At 32.4% G+C, this 27,341-nt stretch overlaps 3 protein-coding genes across 6 annotated transcripts; 1 reads left to right on the top strand and 2 right to left on the bottom strand.

Annotated features, from left to right (window-relative positions):
* Positions 1-1,228: 1,228 nt before the first annotated feature.
* On the bottom strand, positions 1,229-6,195 carry LOC130821220 (trihelix transcription factor ASR3). Its single transcript, XM_057686899.1, has 3 exons — positions 5,141-6,195; positions 2,536-2,574; positions 1,229-1,719 (listed from the first exon to the last, which is right to left on the bottom strand). The coding sequence occupies exons 1-3, from the start codon at positions 5,883-5,885 to the stop codon at positions 1,409-1,411; spliced, it is 1,095 nt and encodes a 364-aa protein (XP_057542882.1). The 5' UTR covers positions 5,886-6,195; the 3' UTR covers positions 1,229-1,408.
* Positions 6,196-9,093: 2,898 nt separating this feature from the next.
* Positions 9,094-15,712, bottom strand: LOC130820923 (uncharacterized). 2 transcript variants are annotated; one of them, XM_057686475.1, is made up of 10 exons: positions 15,467-15,616; positions 13,690-15,142; positions 13,115-13,164; positions 12,936-13,024; positions 12,263-12,422; positions 11,984-12,089; positions 11,720-11,902; positions 10,595-10,831; positions 10,215-10,373; positions 9,094-9,850 (listed from the first exon to the last, which is right to left on the bottom strand). In XM_057686475.1, the coding sequence occupies exons 2-9, from the start codon at positions 15,103-15,105 to the stop codon at positions 10,260-10,262; spliced, it is 2,355 nt and encodes a 784-aa protein (XP_057542458.1). In that variant the 5' UTR covers positions 15,106-15,142; positions 15,467-15,616; the 3' UTR covers positions 9,094-9,850; positions 10,215-10,259. The 2 variants fall into 2 exon arrangements, with proteins under 2 accessions (XP_057542458.1, XP_057542457.1); XM_057686474.1 differs by lacking the exon at positions 9,094-9,850 and having other exon boundaries at positions 10,118-10,373; positions 15,467-15,712.
* Positions 15,713-18,086: 2,374 nt separating this feature from the next.
* On the top strand, positions 18,087-27,187 carry LOC130820918 (protein MEI2-like 4). 3 transcript variants are annotated; one of them, XM_057686466.1, is made up of 15 exons: positions 18,087-18,748; positions 20,117-20,243; positions 20,452-20,497; positions 21,715-22,014; positions 22,156-22,565; positions 22,700-22,858; positions 23,123-23,239; positions 23,372-23,523; positions 23,718-23,788; positions 23,863-24,249; positions 24,405-25,050; positions 25,209-25,293; positions 25,431-25,499; positions 25,611-25,790; positions 26,482-27,187. In XM_057686466.1, exons 2-15 carry the CDS (start codon positions 20,166-20,168, stop codon positions 26,632-26,634), a joined length of 2,853 nt encoding a protein of 950 aa, XP_057542449.1. In that variant the 5' UTR covers positions 18,087-18,748; positions 20,117-20,165; the 3' UTR covers positions 26,635-27,187. The 3 variants fall into 3 exon arrangements, with proteins under 3 accessions (XP_057542449.1, XP_057542448.1, XP_057542450.1); XM_057686465.1 differs by having other exon boundaries at positions 20,110-20,243; positions 26,482-27,185; XM_057686467.1 differs by lacking the exon at positions 18,087-18,748 and adding an exon at positions 21,141-21,251 and having other exon boundaries at positions 20,167-20,243.
* Positions 27,188-27,341: the final 154 nt, after the last annotated feature.

The raw sequence follows: 27,341 nt of genomic DNA, 5'->3' as shown, positions 1-27,341 counted from the left end.
TTGTTTGTTCGTGGAAATTGATAAAGGTTAAAATTTAGATATGAGTTGAGACTTTAGAAGGGAAAGTCCTATGAAAAAATGTCTCGTGGTGGTATTTTTGGGTTGAGACCAGAGAGATTTATAAAAAATATTTTTATCATTAATGAAAATAAAGAAAAGTAAGTTATAAAGAAAATTTTGTAAATAAAATCAATTCTTACCTGATTTATTTTATATTTTTATCATTTGTCAAACAAAGACATAAGGTATTTATTTTTAAAGTCTCAATCCAAGTCTCCTCCCAAAGTCTTTTTCTATGTTTTAACCATATCCTCATAATTCTCATTCTCACAAGCCAAACAAAAAGTTTTATATTGATTTGCACTATAATTGCATTTACAAATTACATTGGATTTTTTTCGTTTAATAGGCCGTTAACGATCAAAACACTAAAACTTCAACCGCATAAAAATTCATATTGGTATAATTTTTAATCTCATAATTTATAATATTTTTTTAAAAACACAATAATGCGAAGGTTATGGAGAGAAAAGGTGGCGTTATAGAGACTAGAAAATCACATTATTTTTAATTTTTTGCATATATGTCGGATATATAATATTTTAATGATTGGCAACTCATCAAACAAGGAGGCTCAATATCATATAGAATAAGGTTAATGTGCAAACCAATTGAAACTATAGTAAATTAACATAAAGTGTTGAAAAAAACTTTATCTACATGTAGAAATTTCAAAACCGAATATTTATCATTAGGAGTTTTCCCAAATTTTATTCCAATTACAATTAAAAATATTACAAATTCTAGTAAATTTAGGATGATTGTATAATAAGTGAAGGTTTAAATCATGCTTGTCTAACTTAAAGTCAATTTATTTTTATCCATTACCAATTGAAAATGAAATATTAAATAATAATTAATTTTTTCGAGAAAAAATATATGTTTAAGTATAACTTATCTTTCCCATTAGAAAAAAATGCTACTTTTCATGAGAGTTTACATTTGACTTTTTTTACCATTGACAATGTTCACAAACTGATTATCATTATCGAAAAATATTTATCATATCTAACAAATAAATTATTTACATAATTTATCAAATATTCATTTTTGATGAGATTTTAAGCAGCGAATTAAAAATAAAAACTGATAAGAATGGTAGCGGCTTTCAGCTGAGGAGCCAAAAAATACGAACCAAATAACAATCATACATGAATCAATAAATCAATAATCAAAATCAAAATCTATTGGTATAATCCTATATGTAATTAACATGATCATCATCAAACCTGTAATGAGCACCACACCTATGAATTTATAGTTTAAATTCAATAGTAATTATTTACATGATCACCTCTCCTTTTTCCTTTTGATTCAACAACAGGTTAGAGGTAACTAGCTAATTAAGCTACAACTTATCTGCAATCCGTCCCATTGCATCAGCAAGCTTATTCAAAACAGCAACTAAACTAGAAGCATTTTCTTTCCGTTCTTCCCTATCGAGTTTTTGATTAAGTTTGTAAGCATCAAGTTGCGCGCTTAACACTCTTCCGTTCCTTTCCAAAACTTGGATCAATTCGTCCTGCGCCTGCAAGTGTATCCCACCCTCTTCTTCGTCTAATGTTCTTCTTCTTTTTCGTCCTGCTGCCTCACCGGATGTTGATCCTATTTCGGGATTTAGCCCTACTTGTTGCTTCTCTTGATTGGTTTCTGCTCCTGTTTACCCAACAGCTTATCTTATTAGTATGTCATTCTATCTAGGCTTTACTTAGATTTCTAAAAAAGAGTGTAAACAAGGTAGAAACGCAATAACTACACATAATTAAAAGGATCTCAAAAACATAACCCAAAAAAACTCTTGATTTATGCAAGTTTCGAGGGGCGGTGCAACAGGTGGGCACCCACCCATGTCCCACTCGACTAGTGAGTAGTGAGTACTCTTTTATCTCGTTAAATGTCTATTCATAATGATATTTTTCTCACAATATGCCACCATTAGCAGCAATTTCGAGGATAGTCACTAGTGATCCTTAAGAATTCAAGGAAAAAAGTAGAAAGGTGTCAAATACCTCCTGCTCCTTGTTTCTTTAATTTGGGAGATAAGACACCAAATCATAATTAAAATTAAGTAGAGATTAAACACTTCAACAAACAACAATGTAAAAACCTTAATCTCAAAAGATTGGGATCAGACTACATACACCAATAGAGTAATACCAATTTACGTCCGTATTAACCATCTGTACACTTAGTAGTACTACAAGTACAAGACAAACCAGTTTTGTGCACAGCCAGAGCAGAGATAAAGTAGAATTAATGTAAGGATAAGTAATACTCCTCCGTCCCAATGAATTTGTTTCGATTTTCATTTTAGTCCGTCCTAATAAATTTGATTTATTTTTATTTTTGGCAATCATCCCACCAATTTTACTCTCTATATTCTCTTTTTCATTTTTAAAATATTTCACAATTTTAACCAACTAAAGGGATAAATCATTGGGACAAAGGAGTAGCTAGTTAGCTGAGACTTTCCTGGACCACGGGCTTCTGCAGTTGCTGGTTGATACTGCTTCTCTGAAAAACAACAAATAAATCAATAATTGTATTCCCCACAAAGTAGAAAATTCTATTTCACTATTAGAACAATCATAATGATCATAAAATTAAAAAACGAAGAAAAAAATGTGAGTAGCATGATGAACAGAAAAAATGAATTTATTACAAGAGACATGTAGAGAAATGAATGACTAGAACTCCCTTCGCATTTACACAATCACACTATTCAATCATAGAAAACAATTTAAGGAACCAATTTAACCAATGGTTGTTTCCCATAATATATTGTATACTATATCATGTCCTTAATACGAGTGTGCTTTGACTATAAGTGTGGATACAATACGAATCCTTTTCATGTTTGACGATAAATATTTTACTAGATTAGATATGAGGGGTGGATGAGATTCAAGCATGTGACCTTTTGTCACGTTGACTTCTACATCATGTTGTTGTTTGTAACTCCAGAATATCTTATATACTTTTATCATACACAATTTTAGAAAAAGAGAAACAAGCAAATGTGTTCTTCGTTCCAATGCAGAAAGATAACACTATATCAACAAGAATTTGACTGTATTCTATGATCATGCAAGGATTTCAAAATACATCATTTTACAAATGTTATTGGGTTGGATGATGTAAGCCAAGTTATTTGGTTGACAAAAGATAATAATAGAATATTTGGCAAACGGTTGATAGCTGATTAAAGCGGTTGACTTGACCAGCTGATTTTATTAACTGGTTTGACCAGCTGATTTTGAACCCGCTGCTATGAGCTGCTTGTTCAAAAACAGCTTATTCATATCAATAAGTTTTTTCAACTGGCTAGTTCACCAAACACTAGCATTAGCTGGTTTGACCACCAAACCCTCTATTTACATTAAAATAAGCTAAAATTACTCAATAAGCTAATTCGTCAAACATCCCCTAAATCTATTTGTACATTTTCAAAATCTCATAAAAAAGTTATATGTACATGACATAAAAGATTAATAGTAATTAGTAATTATCAAAATCAATAAACATGGATGGAATATTGCTCAAAATTAATAGTAATTAGTAATTATCAAAATCAATAAACATGGATGGAATATTGCTCAAAATTACTAGTAATTAGTAATTATCAAAAGCTAATTTGCTACGTGTTGGTAAATCACAAATTGAAAAAACAAATTATAATCTATTTTGAGATAGCAAACAAAATAATGAAGGAACAAAAGTACAGAAAAACAAAGTCTGTAACATTTTAAAACACACCATTAACACATAAGTACGTGAGACGCACGTGTCCATAGACGCACATACACAAAATGAAGATGTTCTATTATCAGCCTCACAAAAGGCAACAAATAATTAATATTATTACCCAGATCAATAACAAATGCCATTTAAGGTTGACAAACATTATTCCACCTAAAATAGTCGGCTTCCAGAATTTTCTTGATTAAAGACACAATCTAATTCTGAACACGATTCCATTGAAAAGAAAAATTCTACTCTACATGATATGATTTTTAAAAAGTACCCTTACAAATAATGTATTAAATTAAGAGAATCATTTTTACAAAAATGCTACAACAAAAGAGATTATTTTTATAACTATTTCTCTTATTTGTCTTATCTATCTATAAAGTGTATACGTTATTTTTAATCTATCAATATGGGATAAATCGTTTCAACACCAACTTTTATATATAAATCACGTAAAGTTTGCAGGAGTAATCAATTTAAGGTATAAACACCATTGTATTCGAATTTACCATTTTAATAAATTTTAATCTAGCTATCGGCTCTGATACCATGTTAAATTTAGTTGCACTTAATGTCAATATAATCAGGGAGATGCAAGGTGCGCATCCTTTATAAGGAAATGAGATGTCATATCAAAAATATGTGGCAATGAGGGGAAGGACTCCAATAACTTATAAAGTGTGCACTTTATTTTTAATTATCGATAAATCCTCCTGACTAAAACAAAAATATTTGGAAAAAAATGTATTTCCACCACTATAAGTAAAATATTAGTGTAAACAATAATGTTTAGATATCAATATCAAAAAAAAAAAAAAAAAAAGGGGGGGGGGAATTGAGTTAAGGGAAGAGAAATAAAATAAAAATAACTCTTGTTTATAGAGGGGAGTAGCAAAGGAAAAGAAAGAGAAGGGACAATTTTTCGAACAAATGAGGGAATTAGACCCTAATAAAAATTATTATCTAATCTCTCCAAATTGTCCCTTCCAAATTCATTCCCTCCTATTTTATTATCCAAACAATTAATTATTTATCCCTGCAAATCCTTTCCTTTTCTTTCCATATTATATTTATTTTTCTCCATCTAAACACATCCTAAACATATTTGTTTTTATAATTGATGGTCTAATTGAAAATTTTAATATGAACCATCATGTGAATTTTTTATATATATATTTATAATTAATAATTAACTTTTTATTATTTCATTATATTTAATTCCTTTCAATACAAATTTAATTAATATTAATTTTAAAAAAATTAAAGTAATGCAATATAAAAATGAAGAGAACAACAAAAAAAAAGAAAATGGAGTAAATTTACAAATTACCAGAAATAGGTATAGGATCCGGAACAGAAGAATTCACCAAAGGATGTTCATCATGAACCTGAATTTGACCATCACCCACATTTTCAATTCTTCTTCCCAAATCATCATCATCCTGTTCATCCTGATTCCTTTCTCGTTGATTCTCAAAATCCGAAAACAATCCATCATCACCAGTCGCACTTCTTCCACTATCAAACACAGCTTCAATCTTACCACTCTTCAAATTAGGGTTATCAGATTCAACATGAACAACAGGATTTTCGGAATTCGAACTAAGAATATCAAAAACCTCTTTATCGAAAAATCCAGGAAGTTTTCTTTCACGTCTTACATCATTTCTCAGCATCCAAAACGATTCTGATTCATCTTTAATTTGAGATTCCCATTCGTTAATCTTCTTAAAATCACCGGCTAAATTACTCCATCGTTTTCTACACTGTACAGGTCCTCGGTTTACTCCATGCCGTTTACAGTACGATGAAACGGTCATCCACTTTGGTTCGACTTGAATTTCTCCATCCGGTAGACTCGCGGTTCTTCCTCTCCTGACCCGAGTTTCAGCGACCCGTTTACCCTGTATCAAAACAAGTATTTCTTGTCTTGTCCAACGTGGTAATCGCGCCGCCTTTCCTCCTCCACGATTTCCGCCATCATCGCCGTTAAAGTCAACGTTAACGGATTTTGACGTCATAGATAACGTCACTTCTTCTTCTTCATCTTCCTCCTCTTGTCCTTGCTGAGCCATTTTGCAGAAATTGTTTTTTTTTCCTTTTTTTTTGTTGAAACACGTGAGTTTTAACGGCGTTTTTATTAATCAAAAATTACATATAATTAAGCATCTTAACACCGTAATAATAGACGGAATTTCGTAAATTAGACTGTAATATAGGCTACTAAGAAGATTTAGATGGAATTGAGAAAAAGAAAAAAGGGATTGAAGGGTTGTTGATTGAGGGGGTGGCCTTAATGAATTGATAATAAAAAGATAATTAGGGAAGGGTTAAGGAGGGTGGGGTGTATTTATATAATAATTATGATTAAAGATGCTAATTGTTGCTTAATATTACCCCACACTAGTTTCTTGGTTCTCTATCCTACCTTTGATTGTGATTAGTTAATTTAGGAAAATATTATTTTTGATTCGGGTAGATTAGAGAATCTCACGACATGATACGGGGGAGGATGAAAGGAAAAATTTTAAACCACTATATTAATCTTAGATTCTCTTAATTAGAAAATTGTTATTCGTAGTCTAAATAGCTCTATTGTTATTGACAACATATCGGTAAAGACTTGAGATTTTGTTATTTTTTACTTTACTTTGGAAAAATGTAATAAAGTAGCTCATAGATTAGCTCGATAGTATCTAATCTAATCTAATTTGTATAAATGAGATATATCTAATCTAATCTAATTTGTATAAATGAGATATAACCTAATGGTTAGTTAGTTTGAATTATCGATGTTATTTTTTTTAATTTATCTCCTAATTAATTCAACTCACCTTTTACATAAAAAAAAATAAATATTGAAGGGACTAATTTAGTTAGAAAAATCACATGCAAATATTCAATTTTTTCTAACTATAATTTTCATTTTTGTAAAAATATATTTCATTTGTTACCACTTAAACATGTATTTGATCGATTTCTAGTTGCTTGCAACACTTTGTTATTTACACTGTTTATAAGTGTTGTTTGTCGTTAGTAAAAACTATAGTCATGTGCATTTTGTTAATTTCGTCACATTGTGTAATTGAAATAAATTACACAAATAACGATGTAATCAATATTTAATTTTCACTAATTTTCAATAAAATTTTCAAAAATAACGATGTAATCAATATTTATACTTTTAATTTCTTAAATACAATTTACAACTGTTAGGGTTCCATAAATCATTACCCTAATTAATATAGTTATTGTTTACATTTTATACATAGCAATTAGCATTAATATAAAGGTAATATGTGTCTTAACTATGCATTTGGCAAATTTGGTTGGAATTATTGGCTAGTTTAATCAATTAAATGAATTGGTTGATAAACTAGATATTTAAATCAGTTGTTTACAGAGATGTTTGGTAAAAAATATTTGCTAATTGTTGGTTGTTTATTAGAGAAGTAGACCAAAAACCAATGAAAAAACTACCATAAGTAGTTTTTCGATTTTAGCCCAAAAGCTAGCTTTTCCGCAAAGTTTGCTTAAAAAGTACTTTCATACATCAAAATTTTTTTTACTATTTAATTTTTTTAAAAAAATCAAAAGTTAATTAAAAAGCTAATAAAAAGTTAATTGTCAAACATTTCATAACTAATTACTACATAGGTTCTATAAAAAATATAAGTTTTTCCTATAGTGAAAGTCTCAAAATAATTGTTACATATCTAAATATATACTACAAAATTATGTAATATAATAATTAGTTTACTCTAACGATAATTTCTTAAATTTATTGGTTTTAAATAGTCACAACTTTCATGGGAGGTAGTAATTAGTTAAAATATGAGATAATTGAATGTGTAGGGGAGTAGTCAATTGTCGTTTCATCTCCTAATTGAATATTATACGATTTCCTTCTTTAATTAATAATAAATGGGTTATATGATAATAGGGAGAGGATTACTTTCTTCGGTTTTACCTATCCTCATAATTAAGGTCTGTCCTGGCCTTCATTTTTTGGATTGTTGCCTTTCTCAATCACATTTCCCTTTTTTTATATTTTGATAATAGGAGTAATGAATGTATTTGTAATTGTACATAGAGCTGTCTAAAATGTTAACCAATAAAACGAAAATCGTGTCTTAATTTCGTGTTCATTTGATATTATAGTTTTTTTTTTTTTTTTTTTTTTTTTTTTTTTTTTTTAGTATCATATGATGAAAAATTAGTGGAATTAATTAGGAATATGATGATTATGAAAATTGACAAATTGTAAATTATGTTTCAAGATTCTTATATTTGGTTTTTAGTTTTTCAAAAAAAAAAATATAACCTAAAAACAAAAACGATAATAAACGAATTCTTAGTATTTGAACTTGTGTCTTCTTATCAATCACCCTCATGAAAAGAGTATGATTCTCACAAAATAAATATTTTTCTTCAACCTTGTCTATAGGAAAATCTCAAATTATCATATTTTTGGTATCGACTTAGGTAGAGCTAATTAGTCTGATCTCAAAGTCTAAAATTAGAGTAGAGCATTTATGCTATACATATAATGGTGAACATTCTTTACAATATGTCGCTATTTTTTTGTTTTTTGAAATAAGTATTTGGCCTATCTTTTTAAAAATTATATGGATTTTATGTTAAGTTGGTCACTTCATAAAAAATTGCTCTAAGATTAACTGTTATTTTATGAATATAACTATTAACTAATGTGGCACACTTGTAAACAACATGATGTCATGTTAAATTAAAAAAAAACTTTAAAATCAAGAAAATAAATAAACCTACGTACAACTCTTAATAAAAAAACAAAATTGTGCTCTTCTATTTCATTGGTAACTTGATGGTTATTTTTTGTCTTCAATATTTGATTTATATTAGTTTTGGATCCTTTCTCGAGTGAATAATTGTCCTACTGGAATGAAATGTCAACCTAAACAACTTTATATTTGACTAGTATTTAATTTTAAGACAAGTTGAGAATCAAGTCTTTACTTTTGTTTTAGTTAGAGAATAAGTATTATTTATTATCTATGATTTTGAATTCAATTATCGTATAGTCCTTTTATTCCCTTAGTCTATCATGTAATACAAAAAAATTCAAGACATATCAACAAATTAAAATAAATTATTATAAATCTAATACATTAGACTTTTAATTTTAACATCCAATTGCATGTTTTTAATTTTTAAATCTCTTCAAGTTATATACCAATACAATTTACTTATGTTTACAAAAATGATTGTTTGTAATTTAAACAAATTACAGAAATAATTTCCCTAAATGTTATTATTTTAATTTCAAGTTATTGATGTTGATTGCAATACCCGACCAATAAAAGAAAGACTTCTCCTTTTTAAAACTTCCCTTTTCTTCTCCACCTCATCCTTCATTATAAAATTGGGCATAATTATCTACTAAATACTCATTAGTGATGAGTGTCCCTTTATTAGTGGCTCCTTTGTTGTCTTGAATTAAAGACTTTCAAGAGGGGCACTAATTTTGCCCTTTCTTGCACCATTCTCTAATCAAAGAGACCCCAATTAATATATTTTTTGTCAAACAAAGGAAGCTTCTAAATATAGGCAAAGAAACACAATTAGGGTTGTCATTAGGAAGAGAGTTAGTAAAAGGTCATATTCTCCTAGTGACCCAACTTGGGACCACAATTTGAGTGCCTTAATTAAAGCCTTATGGCCTTATAGTGCATTAGTGGGCTACTTAGTCACTAGCACAAGTCTTTAGGGTTAATTAGTAAATAAAAAAGATGAGAGAAAATAAAAATAGCCCATAAGAGAATAAATATGAAAATATAAGACAAAAATCAAATATATAGAAGGGGAATTGAAAGAAGAAAAAATTAAGAAAATTATAATAAATAAACAATAGAGATTATTAAATTAGAAATTAAAAACAAAGAAGTCATATGAGGAGATAATGAGAAGTATATATACAAAAAAATTGTAAGCAAATTATTATTTTGCCTTTATATCTTTGTTCTTTCTTCGTAAACAAGAGCAAATCCTTCATTTCCTTCTCCTTCAAAAAAAAGAGAGGTTTTGTTTGCCAAATTGTCACATGACATATTAATGAAAAAAGTTTTCAAACTAAAAACCAAAAACGTAAAAAGAGCAAAAAAAAAAAGGCGCACAAAAGCGCATGCCATTTGTATATCGTTGAGCCGACTAAAAAAACCAGCTATTCTAGGGCCTCTATACGGAGCGCATCCAACAAAACAATAAAAAGATAGGCAATTCTCAACAGAAATTGTCCCCAGATCAAGAAATGACACATAATTCAACATAGTGTGAAGCAAAGCATGAACTTTGAAAAAATGCATCATCCTTCAGGATCTATATAAATATTGAATTCTTTGTACAAAGAAAATATTGCCAAATTATACCTTGTTTGTTTTGCTTCTACACCACAAGCTGGGCTAGGTTGAAGACTAGTATAAACGTTTTCGACACTCTGGTGTACCGCAGAAACATGGCAGCTTTTTGATTTTTCCATCAGGTCCTACGACACTATTTAGAGCAAATCCATAGTCGTAAGTGAGCTCCTGTTGTAAGAAGTAATCATAAAGTTTCAATCAAAAACCAGTCCTCGGTAAAGTCACAAACGGAAGAAACATATATGCATAACTAATAGAGAAGATTTACGAGTAATTTGAAACAATCTATAGAAATGCAACAATGTTTTTAGAATCTAACAGGATTGATTTCATCTTTACATTCTTTAAGCGAAAAGTTGAGCTGGTTTCCCAAAAAGAAAGTTATATACCTGCAAAGGTGAAATATCATCTGCAGCAATAAGCACCAGACGAGCTAGTCGTAGGTCACGGTGTCCACTCAAAATACACTGCACAAACAGATTAGGTTCGCAGCTGTGATTAATAAACCTGGCAAGGTTTCCTCTGGAACCTGCATCGATGCAAAACTCAGGTTCCCTATCTAATATCTTCTTATTTATCTTTGGTGAAACGATAGTAGAAGACACAGGTACATTTCCAAAGCGCCTCTGAAAAAAGAAACAGCAAATAAAAAATAAGAATTCGGAAAAGTAAAAGAGAAAAGCTATAATTTGATGTACTAGGCATCACTAGAAGGAACACTACGTGCAGTCACGAGCTTTGGATTTTACACCAGTATATGTACCACACATAATTCAACACTTGTCTATAAGACATAAATATGCATTTTGTTCCATGAGAATCAAAGGGAAGCTAACACAAGACATCGAAATAAGATATACAAGAGGCAATATGCAGGGTCTTCTGATGTGCGCAGAGCTTGTATTAAAGAGGTTTATGAGTGGGCTTGAATGGGTAACAGGCCACTGCTAAAAATTACTTCTGAGCCAAAAAATGCAAAGCCCACCCGCTTTAATGGCCTGATTTTTTTCACTATGCGCCCATTTTCATAGCCGAGGGACTCATGGGTTAATGGGCTTTATAAATTTTTTTTAAAGAGAAAAAAAGGAAATGAAGCTATACACAAAAAAAATTGCTTAAAGACATTTAAGTCTTAAACTCTAATTGCAAATAATTGATATAGAATATATAACAAGTATAACATATAATACATGTATTATTGATTTGTTATGTCATGAAACATATGGCAACCAATTTGAAACAATGGTGTATAATTGACAAAAGAAGATGAAGATAATATGGTCTGTAGGTAATTTATGTTTGAGACATCTACAAATTTAGTATTTAAAAACATATATATTAGAGGTTGATGGGCAGGAGCTTGCCCGCATATAATTTTTCATACGGCTACGCGCCTGTTAATCTTAATAAACGTTAACAGGGCGGATGGATCGGGTGTGGCAGACAACCCGTCCACAAATTCTACCTTGTATGAAACCGATATGCTCCCATTTACATAAAGTTTACTACATTACCTCTCTTCCTTCAATCTCGTTTATGGTGTGCAAGCAATCAATTTCAAAGACATATTCATTTCCAGCATTATCGTCAAGCTCATCACTTCTTCTCACCACCCCAATGTATTCACAAACAGGTGCACCAGAAGGAATAAAGTCCCATGACCTGACAGCCCATCCCTTGTTAGGTGTACGGTAGACCTGCTTGGAAAATGGAAAGCATAGTTAATTTATGATCCATGATAACTCAGGAATATTGATACTTGACAATTCCCACACAACCTCAAGACGGTATTTAATTCCCCTCTGTGATACACGATTAAGGCAGCCTGGTCTGCACCCACAGTTTGGTCCACATTCAAAGACAACATCCTTGGCCTCTACCAATCTGTAAAGTAATGCTTAATTATGGAAATTCTTTTTGCAAATTTGCAACCAAAGTTAGCGTTAAGGAAAGCAAAGGGTAAAATGCCAATTGATGTCAGTCAGCGGCTTTATTCCTCTCTTACTGAAGATTCTACAAGTAAGTTGCATTTATCTCAGATTACAACAAGATCTCACCTCCCACCATTACGACGTACATATGGAAAATCTGATCCATTAAGCTTCGCACATTCACAAGTGTTGGGATTTGTGCAAATCCCCTTACATGAGCATCCAATTGCCTTTGGAGGTAGATTCACCCTGTCTGAAACTTCTCTAGACTTGATATATGTAAACCCTATAAAAATTGAGACATACATAGCAATTCAAATTTGAGACAGCTCACCAGCCAAATTCCACAAATTACACAAAGAAAAGTAGATTGTCCCAAACAAAAATGGTTGGGTAAATACCCCATTTCAATAGGTGTTGCCTTTGTATGTATGCTATTATGCCTATACATAAGGATCTCTATCGTAATCTGAGGTGGTTATGAAGAAACTTGTTCAAAATCAAAGATGGTGTAGGACCCTTCAATAATTTCAAAGCAGGTTGACAAGTTACTAGCATGATTCAAATGAGAAGATTGAACCCAAATCTTTAAGTTAAGACGCCGAAGTCAAACAAATTAATTTTATGCTTATGCCTTTCTAGGAGGATTTGCCATTCTATTGTGGTTTTCTTGGGCTTCTTGTATTATGCACAACAAGCACACCACTTTCTTATATCAAATGATGATAAGAGAATGTGCAGTCATGTATCATCACATTTTAGCCTGACAAACACCAAACACAAATTACAGAACACTTGCCTGGGGGACAAACAGGAGGGTCATCAATTAAATTGGTTACAGGAACGCAAAATTCTTCGACACCATTGCTAATGTCACGGCACACCAACCTTCACCCAGAAAATACTACGATAAGAAAGCAATTTATCATCAAAATGCCGAAGTCTGTCAGAGTTTGAAGTTAATGAGCAAACTATTACCCAGTCATTTCTGAGACAGTCTTAAGTGGACATCCTCGAACAAATTCAACCTGCGAAAAAAATATATGTTTAAGAGTTTTGAAATACAAACATCAAATGTTCTAAAGTGGACAACTATATCACTAAAATCATTAAGTTACACATTTACCCAATAACATGCCACTAAAATATTTCAACCATGATGCAACACAAAACATCAAGTAAAAGTGAAAAGCGTGACAATTTCTCGAAGTCATTCTCAAAAATTCGAACATGAATGCAAGAATAAGAGAATATGCATTAAAAAGCCAGCTTTTTTTTGTTAGAAACGTATAAGGCAGCTCGAATTTAGCTTTGTAAACAAGTATCGGAACATTAAGGGTAAAGAGCAAATAAGGCATTCAAAAATAAGTACAGTTTCTAGACAAGATGAGGGTCCAAAAAACAATGCTTCCCTTCTTTCTTATCCCATCTATACTGACTACATGCTATGCTTGCAATGTAGAGAAATGAGATATGAAACACAAAACTTCTCCTTCTTTCTTGCCACTACATAAACCTGATTGCAAGAGTAAATAACAATGTAATGAAATTACCTGGACATATTGAAGGTAGTACGCATTAAAAATTCTCAACGCCTCCTTTACCCTACCACGATCACTTGCAGCTTCACCTTGTTTCAATGCTTTATTTGCCCATACTATAATATTGGAAGCTAAATGGCGCGGTGCATCATCATGAAAAGCACAAGTTGTCTCATTCACATATGAATTGTCTGCATGAGAACCATTAAGCGGCCTCTTGGCACCAACAGGAGCATTCAGCGGAGTTTCCTGGTTATCATTCTTTTGCTCATTGTGAAGTCTTGGGCTTAACCTCCGTTGCAATGGAGTCTTTACCAAAATCTTCTCATTTTCTTGCCCGCAATGGATTCTTCTAGGGCTTAAAAGTTTTTGCAATTGAGTCTCAATTTTCATCTTCACCCTTTGTTGCTCAGGGTGAAGTCTAGGGCTTAGCCTTCTTTCCACATCAATTGACCTTGTAGTCTTCAATTGTTCATTACTCACTAAATTACTATGAAGCCTGGGGCTAAATCTTCTCTTAGCTTGACCCACCGAAATCACTTGCAATTTTTCACTGGAATTATTGCACACATTTTGCAATTTTTCACTTTCTCGATCACCGTGAAGTCTAGGGCTCATCCTTCTCGCAAAGTTCAAATCCCTAGCCATAACCTTCTGAGGCGAAATTGTATAATCTGCTGAAAGCTGCTTTCTAAACGAATCGAGAATCTTAGAGCAGAGAGTTCCTTGAACACTGGTTTGTTCCACAGATGAGTGTATATCTATATCCGGAAAATTCTGATGACGTCGAGGACCAAATCTCCTTTGATAGGAAAGTGATTTATGGCCATTACTGTCCTCAACGTTACTATTTAGCCTAGGACTCTTCCTTCTGAACTCTCCATTCATTCCACATTTGGGAAACCCAAGTGAATCTCTATCCAAAACCTCCATAGTTGACGTTGCAGAATAAACTGATTGCACCTCCTTTTTAAATGACTCGATACTTTTAGAGCTAAGAGCAGATGATTCTATCTCTATAACCGGAAAATCCTGATGATGGTGGGGACTAAATCTCTTCTGATTGGAAAACGATGCACAAGCATTACTATCCTCAGGATTTCGATGTAGCCTAGGACTCATCCTCCTTCTTAACTCCCCCTCAGTCCCACGTTTATAGGACCCAGACGAATCTTTATCCAAAACCTTCAAAGTCAAAGTTGCAGAATCTGCTAATAGTTCCTTTCTAGACGACTCAACAATTTTAGGGCAAATAATTCCTTGAACACTAGGCTGTTCCTGGGAAGATTCTATATCTATAACCGGATTATCCTGAAAGGAAAGTGATTCGTTGGCATTACTAACCGTAACATTGCTATGTAACCTAGGACTCATCTCCCTACTAATTTCCAATAGCTCAGATGAGTCTGTATCCATCCTAGAATCCATTTAATCCCAAATCACCTCAATTTCTAGGTTAATCGATCTGCAGAACAATAACAACCAAAAACTAAAAATTAATTTCCATCCAAATCAAGAACATTGATCAACATGAAACAAACTTCAAAAATATGGTACATCACGATAGAATTAAGCAAAAATTACTGCCAAAATCTAACACCAACTACAATGTAAATCAAAAAATTACTTCAACCAATGAAGTACCAAATTCTTCGTCTTTAAAAATTTTCTGCACCATTTATTTATGGAAATAAATAATACTTAAATCAAGTTCAATAAATGCAAGACCGAAAAACAATAAGGAAAAAAAAAACGATTCCGAAAGCTTGAAAATATAAGAAACCCTTACCAGGATTGCATGCGCTCTAATTGATTGAGGATTGTCGATTGAAAATATGCGTTTGTCTTTACCCGATTTTATTTAGGGTTTATTTCCAGGAAAAAAATAAAAAGATGAAGGCGGGAACCCGGAACAATGAAGATCCATTTACAACATGTAAGTCGACATATATAAACGTACTATTTGGCTCCGCTATGGGATTTGGGTTTCCAAATCGAATGTAACAAAACTTTAAATTTTGAACAAAAAAAGTTTTTCTTATTTTCAAAATAAACTTCGGAAATTTTCATTTTCAAAAATAAGAGTTTTCATATTAGATCATTAGGTCATTATTTCTTCGCGGTTAGTAACAGTGTGCAAGAAAAAAATAAGTTAAAAAAAAAAAATAAAATCACCACGATTTTGTTCGTTATTAATTATTATGCCAACCAACAATTGATTTATATTTTTCCCTTTTTAAAAACTATAACAATGTTTTCCTTTTATTTGTTTTTAGTAACAGCGAATAAATACGTGAAATTTTTTTTTATTTTTAAGGTGTTCTCCTCTTGTTTGCTATTATCAACAGCGAATAAGCCCTGACCTGAATAGACTCGAACACGAAGTCACTTATTTTAATAATTTAAATTTTCCAAATATATTTTAAGAATTAAAAAAACTCATTTTATTCAATTTTTCACAAATTTTATACGCAAATTCTTAAATTGAGATTACCATTTTTATTGAGTTGGTCAGATGTAAATATAATATCTTAAAACGATCACTTATAATCTTAGAGTAACCATTAACAATTTTAAAAATATTACCTTTTTTAATATTAGGGTGATCATAATAAATTATAATCTAAAAAAATGATCATTAGAGATATTGACAAATTATATAAAATTATCTTATTAGTGATTTTAGCGGACATAAGATGTGGGGGTGGAGGGTTTTGGCTTAAAGGGGAAGCTGTTTTTGTCGTGGGAGTGGGGAGCTAAAGTGGGTGGTCAAAAGGGAGGGGTGTGGGTTGCCGGAGGAGAGGGGTAGTTGGCGGATATTGTGTGTGGAGGGGAAGGGGGGTTTGTTTTTATTTTTAAATAAGTTGTAATTATTTATATTATTTTACTTTTATTTTTTATTATTAAAAAAATATTTAGAATTTTCTTTTTTATTGAGGCAAAATGACATATTTAACATGAAAAAGCGAGTAAATAGGGCTCAAAATTTGAATATGTTGTATTTTTGTATAATATATATATATATATATATATATATATATATATATATATATATATATATATATATATATATATATATATATATATATATATATATAGAGAGAGAGAGAGAGGATTAATTTAGAAGGATTTTAAAATGATAAGAGTGAGAAGGATTTTTGTTTGATTTTGTTTGGTTACTATATATAAAGAAAAAGATAGTATGTTATAAATTAAGAAGATTTTAAAAATTATTTCATAGTTACATTTCTATGTAACATAGTTACTTTTACAATTATGAGTTTTTGGCTCAATCGTGACCATAGATTTTTTTTATTTTAGTGAAATTAATGGTGTAAAGTTCTTCTTACTCTTCTTATTTTCAACTCCTTCTCAATGGATCTCTCCCATATATATATATATATATATATATATATATATATATATATATATATATATATAATACTCCAATTTCCTTTATATAGGCTTTTAGATCACGTGATTTTTTCTTAAAATTATAACTGATTAAACAATAAACATAGTCCACAAATGATTTTTCAGTGAGCAACTTATAAATTTGGTGAGACGGGCAAATAAGAAGTATGTGTACTCACCATATATATTGGTTGGGATATTTAATGGAAGTATAAGATGATCTTATAAAACAAATTGTGTATTTTGGAGTAGTTATTCAATGGCAAATACTCCACCTAACAGGCTAACACTATTGAGCACAATGAAGTACTCCTTCTAATTCACTTAAATGGGTTATGCTTTTTTACGCTATCAAATGTACTTATTTAATGCTTAATATTTCTTATTATATATAACGAAATATTATAAGAAGTGGATATTAATAATCTTTGCATTGAGATGAATCAAACAAGATCTCACTTAACTATGTTTTAATTTATAGATTAAGAATAAAATACAAATTAAGACTAATAAGTGAATAATGTCAAAAAGCATATGTTCCCTTTTACGTGAGGAAGTATTACATCACTAAAATTATAAAAAGTTTATAATAATAAATTATATACTCCCTTTTATTCAAACTAATAGTCCCATTTAGTTTTTTATATATACCGAGACAACATTTAATATTTAATAATTCTAATTGTGTTTAATTAAAAATTATGAAAAATTGTATTAGTGATTCTTGCATTGAACTAAATCGAACAAAATTCAACATGATTAAGTTTGAACTTATAAATAGATTGAGGATAAAATATAAATTAAGAATGATAAAAGTAAATAATGACGAAAATATAAATGAGATTACTTTTTGAATAGGATGGAGTACAATAAAGAATAGGAAAGACTAGAGAGTATATTTGAAATTAACCATCTATAATTAATTAATATCCATTCACTTTTATAATTTTTTTTAATAAAAAACAGCTTTTTTTAACTAATTAATTTTCTCTCTCCTACATGATTTTTATCTCCTATGATCTCATCGAAGATTTCGCATTTTTAGACAACCGTCTCCTTCAATTTGACAACAAATTTTAATCCCAAAATCTCTGTTTCATATCAAATCAAATTTACCCACAAACTTTACTCCTTCCTCCTCCATTTTCCCTCCTACCCAGATGCAGGAAATCGAGGAACCACCCATATAGGTTCCTCAATTCAGCCTGCTCAACAACTTTCCGCCATTGATTCTTCTTTAGTGCTGTTTCTTCAAGCAAAAATTATAGTTTTTTTTGGTTGATGTGGATTAAGGAAGAAGAATTGGGAAGTTAGTAATAGCGTGTAATGCAGGGAAAAGGGGGGGAGAAAACAAGTATCATAAGTTTGGATGTTCTTGCACGCCACAGATTCTTAGATCCCTTCAATTCATCTCTAATTTCCTTGCCTTATGCCGTAATTTATTCTGTTTATTTGTTTATAGTTTCCTTTCATGGTTTCTCTCCAATTCTAATTTAAATTCTTACTCTTCTTTCTCTTTTTTGTATTCTCTCTTTTCCCTAAATTGAACATAGATTGTGTTGAATTTTGGGGTTTTTAAGTTTGTAAAGTTGTATTATATAATATCCAGAAGAGGAACAGAACAAAGGAACAGCATTGTTATTTTCCGAATAAAACGGTGCGTTGTCTGCTTTTAATTCTCTTTGATTTTTTGCCATTTGTGCATGTTTTTTGATCTTTCCTAATTTTTCTGTAATGGTTCCTGATAAAACTCTGAAAACTATCGAATACTGTGACAATCATGAGTTGGTTTGGTAGTAAAATCCATATTTGCTTATGTCCAGTTCATGATATACTTGAAGAATTGTGAATAAATATTTGCTGGTTAGTGAATCTTTCGGATCCCTTTTTTTTTTTTTTTTTTTTTTTTTTTTTGTATTGGGTTGTTAACAAACTTGAGAAGTGTTATATATAATGACAAATTGACAATTATGGTTTTGGAAATGTTATACTACTTTTTTAGTTGGTTGGTGGTAAAACCCATGATTGCTTATCTGTTCATGCTGTGCTTGAAGATTTGTGAAATAAATAAATGTGGGTGCTATGCTCTTAATTCTCTTTGGTTTTGCAAAAACTTTCCTTTTTAGTTGGCTGGTAGTGAAATCCATAATTGATGAGTCCAATTCATGATATGCTTGAAGAGTTGAGAAATAAATGTGGGTGCTATGCCCTTAATTCTCAATTTTGCTTGTTTGTGAAACTTTTGGATCCCTCTTAGTTTTTCCCAATTGATCTATTGGTTCATTATATGCTTGAAGAAGAACTCATGTAGACGTTAATGGTTCATGTACCCGACTCCAATCTAGGCTTTGACATTATTTTGTTGTTGTTTTTTCCGTATGGGGTTCTTAACTAAATCTTAAAACACATCAAATATAAACTTTAATGACAACTATGGTTTTGCAAAAGTTAACATTTTTAATTGTTGGCAGTAAAACCCATAATTGCTTATGTCCTAGGAGTATATTCATCATATGCTTGATTCGTGGATAAATAAATGTGGATGCTATGCTGTAAATTGTCTTTGATTTTGCTCATTTGTGCATTTTTTGAATTTTGTATTGATTTCTGCTAGTTTTTCTGTTTAGGGTTTTTAACAGAATTCTGAAACCCACTATGACAATATTGGTTGGTAGTAAAATCTATAATTGCTTATGTCTGGTTCATCTTATGCTTGAAGATTGGTGAAATAAATAAATGTGTTTGCATGGGCAGAGCAAAAATTGACAAATATTATCAAGGCTCTGTGTTGTAAAAAATTATTCATGACTTGATGAGCATTAAGAACATGATACATTATTTCATACTAAACCTTCTACAACCTACTAAATCACTTTAGTATTTATGTGTCATTTAATATTTTTGATCCCCTAGTTTTGAAGGCCCCATGTTGTCCGCTATGTTGCACATGGCCAAAATCTCCCCTATGTGTATGGTAATTTTCTACCAATATTGCTAATTTTCCTTTTTTATTGTTAGGGTGTAGAGGATCAAAATCTTCAAGGTACTTGATTTTGTCAAGTTGGTGTTTCTAAATGCCTTCCCAACTGATAGATCAGCAGGGCATGTCTGCTTCACCTTACTTTTCTGGGGACCTTCAATTTTGTGGCGAGGTCAGTTGATATTTACTTTAATTTTTTTTGGAAATATAGAAGTATTTAGTGATCTCATTTTAGGAAATATATTTAGTGTTTCTATACAAATACAGCCACAAGGGTTGTATACTTGTATCTATGATTTTCTATTTTTAAGAAAATTTTATCATTACCTTTTGGGATTTGTGCTTGCTCAATCTAATTTTTTTATTTTTATATTTTCTAGAGACAAGTTGGATTTTGGAAGACGGACTCTCTCAGGACTAACTATGGTACTTAACTACTTATTATAAATTTTTATGATTATGTCTTATTTGAAAATTGAATCTTCCATATTAATATAATTGAATTACGGGAGGTTAGTCAAATGTAGAGGAATTATAAATTCTCAAGTAAGTTATCCGGAAATTCTTACAACCTGTAATTGTGATCTTCCATGTAATCTGACATAAATTTTGTTTGAAATGAAACACTACCTTTTGCATTTTTCTCTTTGACTGGTGTTATTTTTTAGTTTGTCTCTCTTCCTTCTTTTCTGTTTTTAGTTCGTCTCGTGTGTGCATACTCTTTGAAATTCTTCACTCACTTATATCCTGCATAGGGTGTTTAAGAAGCGTTGGCTCCTTTTTAGCACCAATCTAGTCTGTTTTTACGAGGTATCAGTGAGAGCTGGGCTGAAAATAGACTTTTATATAAAATGATAGGTGGGTTTAAAGAGAATTTAAAAAGGGCTTTATTATATGGTCTATGAAGAGCTAGTTATTCATGCGTACTGGCTTGGTTGGCCATCCGTTGCCAGCAACATCCATAATGATTTTCTGAATCAACAACTGTGTCCACCATCTTGTACACAGAAGTGGGGTTAGATTCATATCAGAGATAGTAAGTTTTTTTTTGCAAATGCCTTTTGTGCAGACCAGTGTTTACTTGACCCAGATCCCATACGACTTGTTGAACACCCCTTATTTCCTGCGTCTGGAATCTGGATGGGAGCATATGCAGTCTGTTTGCTATGAAGACAACACGGTGAACAATACCCACTATGGCTTTCTTTTTTGGTTCAACAATTCAAAACATACTTACTAGTTACTAGCCCCTAGTGCCACAGAAGCATATAAGGCATACAAAAAATTCTAGAGTGAATCAGATTTTCTTTGAGGAATCTATTTCTGTGCCATATATTCAGTTTCTGACCTTAGAGAATTACTCCTATTTATTTTGCTCGGTGTTGTGGGTTCTTGGGAGGTCTTTTTTTGTAACTTGAGTTCAGCTGCTTCCTTATAATGTGCTCTTACTTTGAATCCTTGCATACCAGATACTATCCGCTGATCAGGATATGCTTGATTGTCTATGTGATTAGGCCTCAAGATTAAATTTGGAGGAAAAAAAAATGCTTTGATTCATGTTCTTTATGTTTACTGTACTCCAGCCTAGGTTTCTGTTATCATTGTTGGAGAATAATACACAGATTTCTTTTGCCAACTTGTAGGTATGAAGACTGATGCAATTTCTGGTACTCCACCTATGGAGAAACTAGTAGCTGTGGATTCTCAAGCAACCAAGTATTTTGAAGTTCCTGAACAGAAGGTCAGTTTTAACTTACAGAAACATTCAGTGGGGGCAGAGAGAGCTGTAAGTCGGTCCTTGAATATATGGAGTTCAATGGACCTCAATCCTATCACGAGAGCTTCTCCTAATGTGAATCTGTCATGCGACAAGAACACAACATCCACTCACTTTGAAAATGGATTGTTTTCAAGCTCAATGTCAGAGTTGTTTAGCCGAAAGTGTAAGTGAACATGGCTGCTGCGATTTGCGTCATTTTATGTTCTTTAGTTTACGTCTGTTATTCTATTATGTGAGTTTTTGTTGTGTTTCTTTGTTCTTTATGACTAATTTGGCCTTAATGTCTATCAATTCATTTTTCTAGTGCATCTATCCTCAAGCAACTTTTGTGGTAACTTGGCTGATACTGTTGCTTCACACTATGACGAGGAAGAACCTTTTCAGTCCCTTGAAGAAATGGAGGCCCAGACTATAGGAAACCTGCTTCCTGATGATGACGACTTGTTCTCTGGTGTTGTTGATGGCATACGAAGCAAGGATGATGCAGAAGATCTGGACTTTTTTAGTAGTGTTGGAGGAATGGATTTAGGAGATGATACATCTTCTGTGAAACAAAGGAATTCTGAATTCTCAGGTATTTCAAATGGGCAGAAGATTGGAGCAAATAACTCTGTTTATGGGGAGCATCCATTTGGGGAACAACCTTCCCGCACTTTGTTTGTTAGAAATATTAACAGCAATGTTGAAGACCATGAGTTGCAGGCTCTCTTTGAGGTGATAATATGATTTAGTTGTCACTTTTGATCTTTTTATGTGTGTTAATAATATAGTGAAATCATGACGTTCCTGTCTCACTTTGCAGCAGTGTAATCCAAGGAATTAAACTGTTTGTTTATCTGAACTTGCAGCAATACGGAGATATCCGTAATCTTTATACATCTTGTAAACACCGGGGTTTTGTAATGGTTTCATACTTCGACATCCGAGCAGCTAGAAATGCTATGAAGGCACTTCAAGATGAGCCTTTGAGAAGAAGAAGGCTTGATATACACTATTCAATCCCAAAGGTACTCTCTCTATCCAATTAAATTTACCCTATTTTCTTTTTACTTCGTCTCATTAAATTTTTCCACACATTTAACTTACCTTTTTATTTCATTCACACATTTCTCCCACGCTCCTGTAAAATACCACTTTGCTCACCTTTTTAATTTTTCCACCAAAGGCGGTATCAAGTTTCCACTTGTACTTCTTTGTATGCTTTGACTTGGCTTTTCTAGAGCTTTAAAGCGGTAGTTGCTCATTGTCTTTCTTCCCCTTGTCTTTTACAGGATAATACTTCAGAGAAAGATGTGAATCAAGGTATTCTTTTGGTATCTAACCTTGATTCTTCTGTTTCTAGTGATGCTCTCAGGCAGATTTTTGGTGCTTACGGAGAGGTTAAAGAGGTAATTACAATGTTCTTTGCACATGGCTTTAGATTTAAATGGATGTCTGATTTATTTATTTATTTTTTATTTTTTTATTTTCATATGTTTTAGATGGATATGACATTCATATTTCATTTTCTTGCATAACAGATACGGGAAACTCCACACAAAAGTAATCAAAAGCTTATAGAGTTCTATGATGTCAGATCTGCTGATGAAGCTCTTCAAGCATTGAACAAAAGTGATATTGCTGGGAAGAAGGTTAAGGTTGAACCAATTCATCCTGGGGGTGCAAGACGAAGGTATTTTCTTTGAAATGCTTTTCCTTAGTGGTCTACTTCACTACTTGCCCCTTTACTGGCTTGGCGAGTTGATTATCTACCCCATTCCCGATTCTCTGTTCGCTACCTTTAAGTTATGTTATAAATCATAATGCACTTTCTTTGACCTCTCCTTCAGGTTATGTTTTCATTAAATTTTGTTTCACTTCGTGCAGTTCAACGCAACTACTGGGCCCAGATCTGGAGCAAGAGGAATCTGGTCTCTATGTACCGCAACGTAGTGCTGGTATAAATATTTTTCTTGATATGCTAATGTTGTAAGGTGGAAAAATTGTAATTTTTAAAAAACTTGGTTTGCAGGATTTTCATATGGTTCTATCAGTTCTACTGGCATAGACAGCGATACTGGTTGCGGTACAAGTTTTGGAATGAAGGAAACTCTGGGTTCATTTAGAGAAAGTTCTTCCTGTCACGGAATTTCTTCAAGTGTTCCCAGTGGCTTACCGTCCCTTCTTAGAGCTGAGACAAGCCGCAGTCAAGCAGGGCTATCTGGCTCTAGGACTTCAGTCAGCCAAATCAAACATGATTTTCAAGGCCTTCCGACTCTTTATCCTCATTCACTTCCAGATTATAACGATCGTCTAACTAATGGTGTTCCTTGTAGTTCTGATCGTAACATTCTTGCTACGGATAGCTCCTTTTCTAATGAGGGCTTTGAGAGTACTCACTTCGGCAGGATAAACTCAGGTATTGATGTGTGCAATGTGATGTTTGTTCGATTGTTTATAATTGAAATCTAGCTTTGTATGCTTTCCTAGTCAAAGTGTGCATGTGTAGAGCCTCAATGTTTAGTCCTTGTTCAAATTCCTAAACTCTCTTCTTTGCTTCCATTTTTTTGCTAGGTTTTACATCTGGAATTGCTAGTGGTTCTCGTCCTGGGCATCCGTATGCTTGGAGCAATTCAAACAACTGCCAACCACCAGCTTTCATGTGGCCAAACTCACCTTCGCTTTCAAATGGGTTTTGTAATCCTCAAACCCAACTCCGGTTTCATGGACTTCCGAGATCACCATCTCATATTTTGAATTCAGCTTTACCCATGAATCGTCATCATGTCGGATCAGCACCAGCTGTTAATCATTCTCTGTGGGACAGATGGAATTCTTATTCCGGAGAGTCGCCTGAAACATCTATCTTCCATCAAGGGCCTTTACGGAATATGAGACTTTCTGGCAGCCCTTTGAATCACATCGATTTTGGTTCTCCTAATATGTTTCCTCATGCTGGTGGGAACAGCATGGACCTTCCGATCTCTTCGAGAAATGTTGGTCTACATGCCCATAATCAAAGAGGCATGATTTATCCCTCTAGGGGCCAGATGAATATGGTTGGCTCATTTGAACATCCTGGTGAACGTACCAGAAGCCGCAGAAGTGAAAACATTTCCTCTCAAGCTGACAACAAGAAACAATATGAACTTGATATTGAGCGTATCAGTCGAGGGGAAGACAATCGAACCACTCTTATGATAAAGAACATTCCTAACAAGTATGAGCACATACATTTTCTTTTGAATAGCACTTAATTATTTTTATTATAGACGATTGTATAAATGAGTCAATTTTGTGAATTGCTTGTAAATATCCAACATGTTATATTCATGAATAATTGCTGCTGTTCATTACAGTGCTTTTCTATGTTTGTAGGTACACCTCCAAGATGCTTATGGGTGCCATTGATGAACGCCACCGTGGAACTTACGATTTTATCTATTTACCTATTGATTTTAAGGCAAGATTTCTACAAATTGGTGAATATTTTTGCACTGCATGGATAATGGATAGGATCTGAATATTTTTTTTTAACATAAATATTATATCATTTTTTGTGTTTTCTGATCCTTTTGAACATGATGCCTTGTTATGCAGAACAAATGCAATGTGGGATATGCCTTTATCAATATGGTTGATCCAAGCCATATCGTCCCGTTATATGAGGTCAGTTTCCTCAATTATATACTAGTAAACTCTATTTCAGTATTTTTGCCCGTTCTTTGCATTCAATATCATTCTCTAGCATCTTTTGACTGGAGATGTTCATATTGACAGACATTAAATGGGAAGAAGTGGGAGAAGTTTAACAGTGAAAAGGTCGCATCACTTGCTTACGCTCGCATACAAGGGAAAGCTGCTCTTGTTGCCCATTTTCAGAATTCTAGCTTAATGAATGAAGACAAGCGCTGCAGACCTATTCTTTTTCATAGTGATGGCACCAATGCAGGTGATCAGGTATGAGTATTTCTAAGCCAGGTCAATAATCGCTTTATTTACTAGTTATTTTGTTAAATATAGCTCTGTGATATATTGTTTTCAGTGTATTGACTAGTTGAAGAATGTTTTTATTCAGAAGTAAAAATGACAGAAGCGAATATAACTAGAACATGGTATACATTTATAAAATAGCCTAAAGAATCAATATTACTTTATTGCGAAGTACAAGGAACTAGATCAAACGTTTTTTTTTTTTTTTTTTTTTTCTTTTTCACTTTTTTATGGCAAAATATCAAGTATTATTTGCTTTGGACAGAAGGGGTATATGGGTGAGCTTTATTACATTTGATCCCCACTTCTTTGTCTGTTGTGTAATTTTAGTTATAGATGTTAAGTTGATGCCTTGATGGTATTTGATATTGATGGCGTATCATGGTGCAAATACAAGGCCGCATCGCATTGCATTGGTTGCATTGTAAAGGTGTTCCATAAAAAGGATTCTATATTATTCGCTTTGTAAAGTGTTAAAAAACCATGTTTTGGGCGGCATCAAGGGATATCTCATGTTTTTCATCGATATTTTGGTGTTACGATAGCTGCATCACTCGTGTTACCGCATCCACGTTTCATAACTACAATCACTATCCATGGTACCAACTATTCAGTAACCCTGAATTATCTCTGATTCCCTGCCAACTCCTTATTACAGGTGCCATTTCCTATGGGTGTTAACATTCGATCCAGGCCTAGTAAATCAACATCAAGCAACAACGAGGATGATAACCTAGAGATCCTATTGACCAGCAAGGATGAATATTTTTCTGCAGATTCGTCTTCAAGTTCGGGAAAGGAATTAGATTGAGTACCGAGTACTCGAGTAGCACACTTACCTAAAGTCACTTGCCTCTTGGAAGTTTTTTTTAGCAAGAGATGGGTGATGGTGAAGAATTTTCGGCGTGGTTGTACAACACAATTTAACAGCAAGTATTAAGAGAAAATATCCTCATTTTCTCAGTTTATTATTGTATGTAACTATGAGGAGGGTTGGTATATGCGAGCCCCAACTCGAGCTTTAAAAATTTTGATTCTTGTCAAGTCTTATAAACGTAATATATTTGTAAATGTATAGTTGTATCTAACTCTTGAGAAAGGGCTGCTGTACAAATGCTTTGATGAGGGATTAACCTCTTTTCTTTTACTAATCTTTTTGCTTTTATGTGCATTACATATGCATGCTAGCATTCCTTTGAAATGAGCTTCCTGCTGGTGAAGTCTAGTGTCATGTGATTTTGCTAAATCTTTTTGCCAACCACGAATTGAAAATAATAAATAAATAGTTTTCTATGAGTATGATGAAATTAACCAGTGAATTATGTTGCACTTTTAATGATTTAGTCCAACACGGAAATTCGGCTGCATATGAACCTATCATTTATAATTAGTCCATAATTTCTTTAATTATGTGAAATAATTCAAATTGAACCTATCATTTATAGTGCGTTAAAGTAATCATTTACAATTTTAAAGTGATCAATTACAGAATTTGACTAATTATATGTGTTCGTCTCA

This window comes from Amaranthus tricolor, chromosome 8, assembly GCF_026212465.1.
Source record: "Amaranthus tricolor cultivar Red isolate AtriRed21 chromosome 8, ASM2621246v1, whole genome shotgun sequence".
Classification (NCBI taxonomy): Eukaryota; Viridiplantae; Streptophyta; class Magnoliopsida; order Caryophyllales; family Amaranthaceae; genus Amaranthus; species Amaranthus tricolor.
The sequence above is the reverse complement of the archived record's forward strand: the minus strand, read 5'-3'. Positions and strand labels throughout refer to the sequence as shown.

Excerpts from the sequence above, each read along its gene's own strand:
- LOC130820918 (XM_057686466.1), top strand. The coding sequence starts at position 20,166 with ATGCCTTCCCAACTGATAGATCAGCAGGGCATGTCTGCTTCACCTTAC. Across the intron at positions 22,566-22,699 it reads AGTTGCAGGCTCTCTTTGAG|CAATACGGAGATATCCGTAA; the intron begins GTGATAATATGA and ends CTGAACTTGCAG. Across the intron at positions 24,250-24,404 it reads CTTCGGCAGGATAAACTCAG|GTTTTACATCTGGAATTGCT; the intron begins GTATTGATGTGT and ends TTTTTTTGCTAG.
- LOC130820923 (XM_057686474.1), bottom strand. The coding sequence starts at position 15,105 with ATGGATTCTAGGATGGATACAGACTCATCTGAGCTATTGGAAATTAGT. Across the intron at positions 13,165-13,689 it reads ACTACCTTCAATATGTCCAG|GTTGAATTTGTTCGAGGATG; the intron begins GTAATTTCATTA and ends TTTTTTTCGCAG. Across the intron at positions 11,903-11,983 it reads GAATTAAATACCGTCTTGAG|GTCTACCGTACACCTAACAA; the intron begins GTTGTGTGGGAA and ends TTTTCCAAGCAG.
- LOC130821220 (XM_057686899.1), bottom strand. The coding sequence starts at position 5,885 with ATGGCTCAGCAAGGACAAGAGGAGGAAGATGAAGAAGAAGAAGTGACG. Across the intron at positions 2,575-5,140 it reads GGATCCTATACCTATTTCTG|AGAAGCAGTATCAACCAGCA; the intron begins GTAATTTGTAAA and ends GTTGTTTTTCAG. Across the intron at positions 1,720-2,535 it reads AACTGCAGAAGCCCGTGGTC|CAGGAGCAGAAACCAATCAA; the intron begins CAGGAAAGTCTC and ends CTGTTGGGTAAA.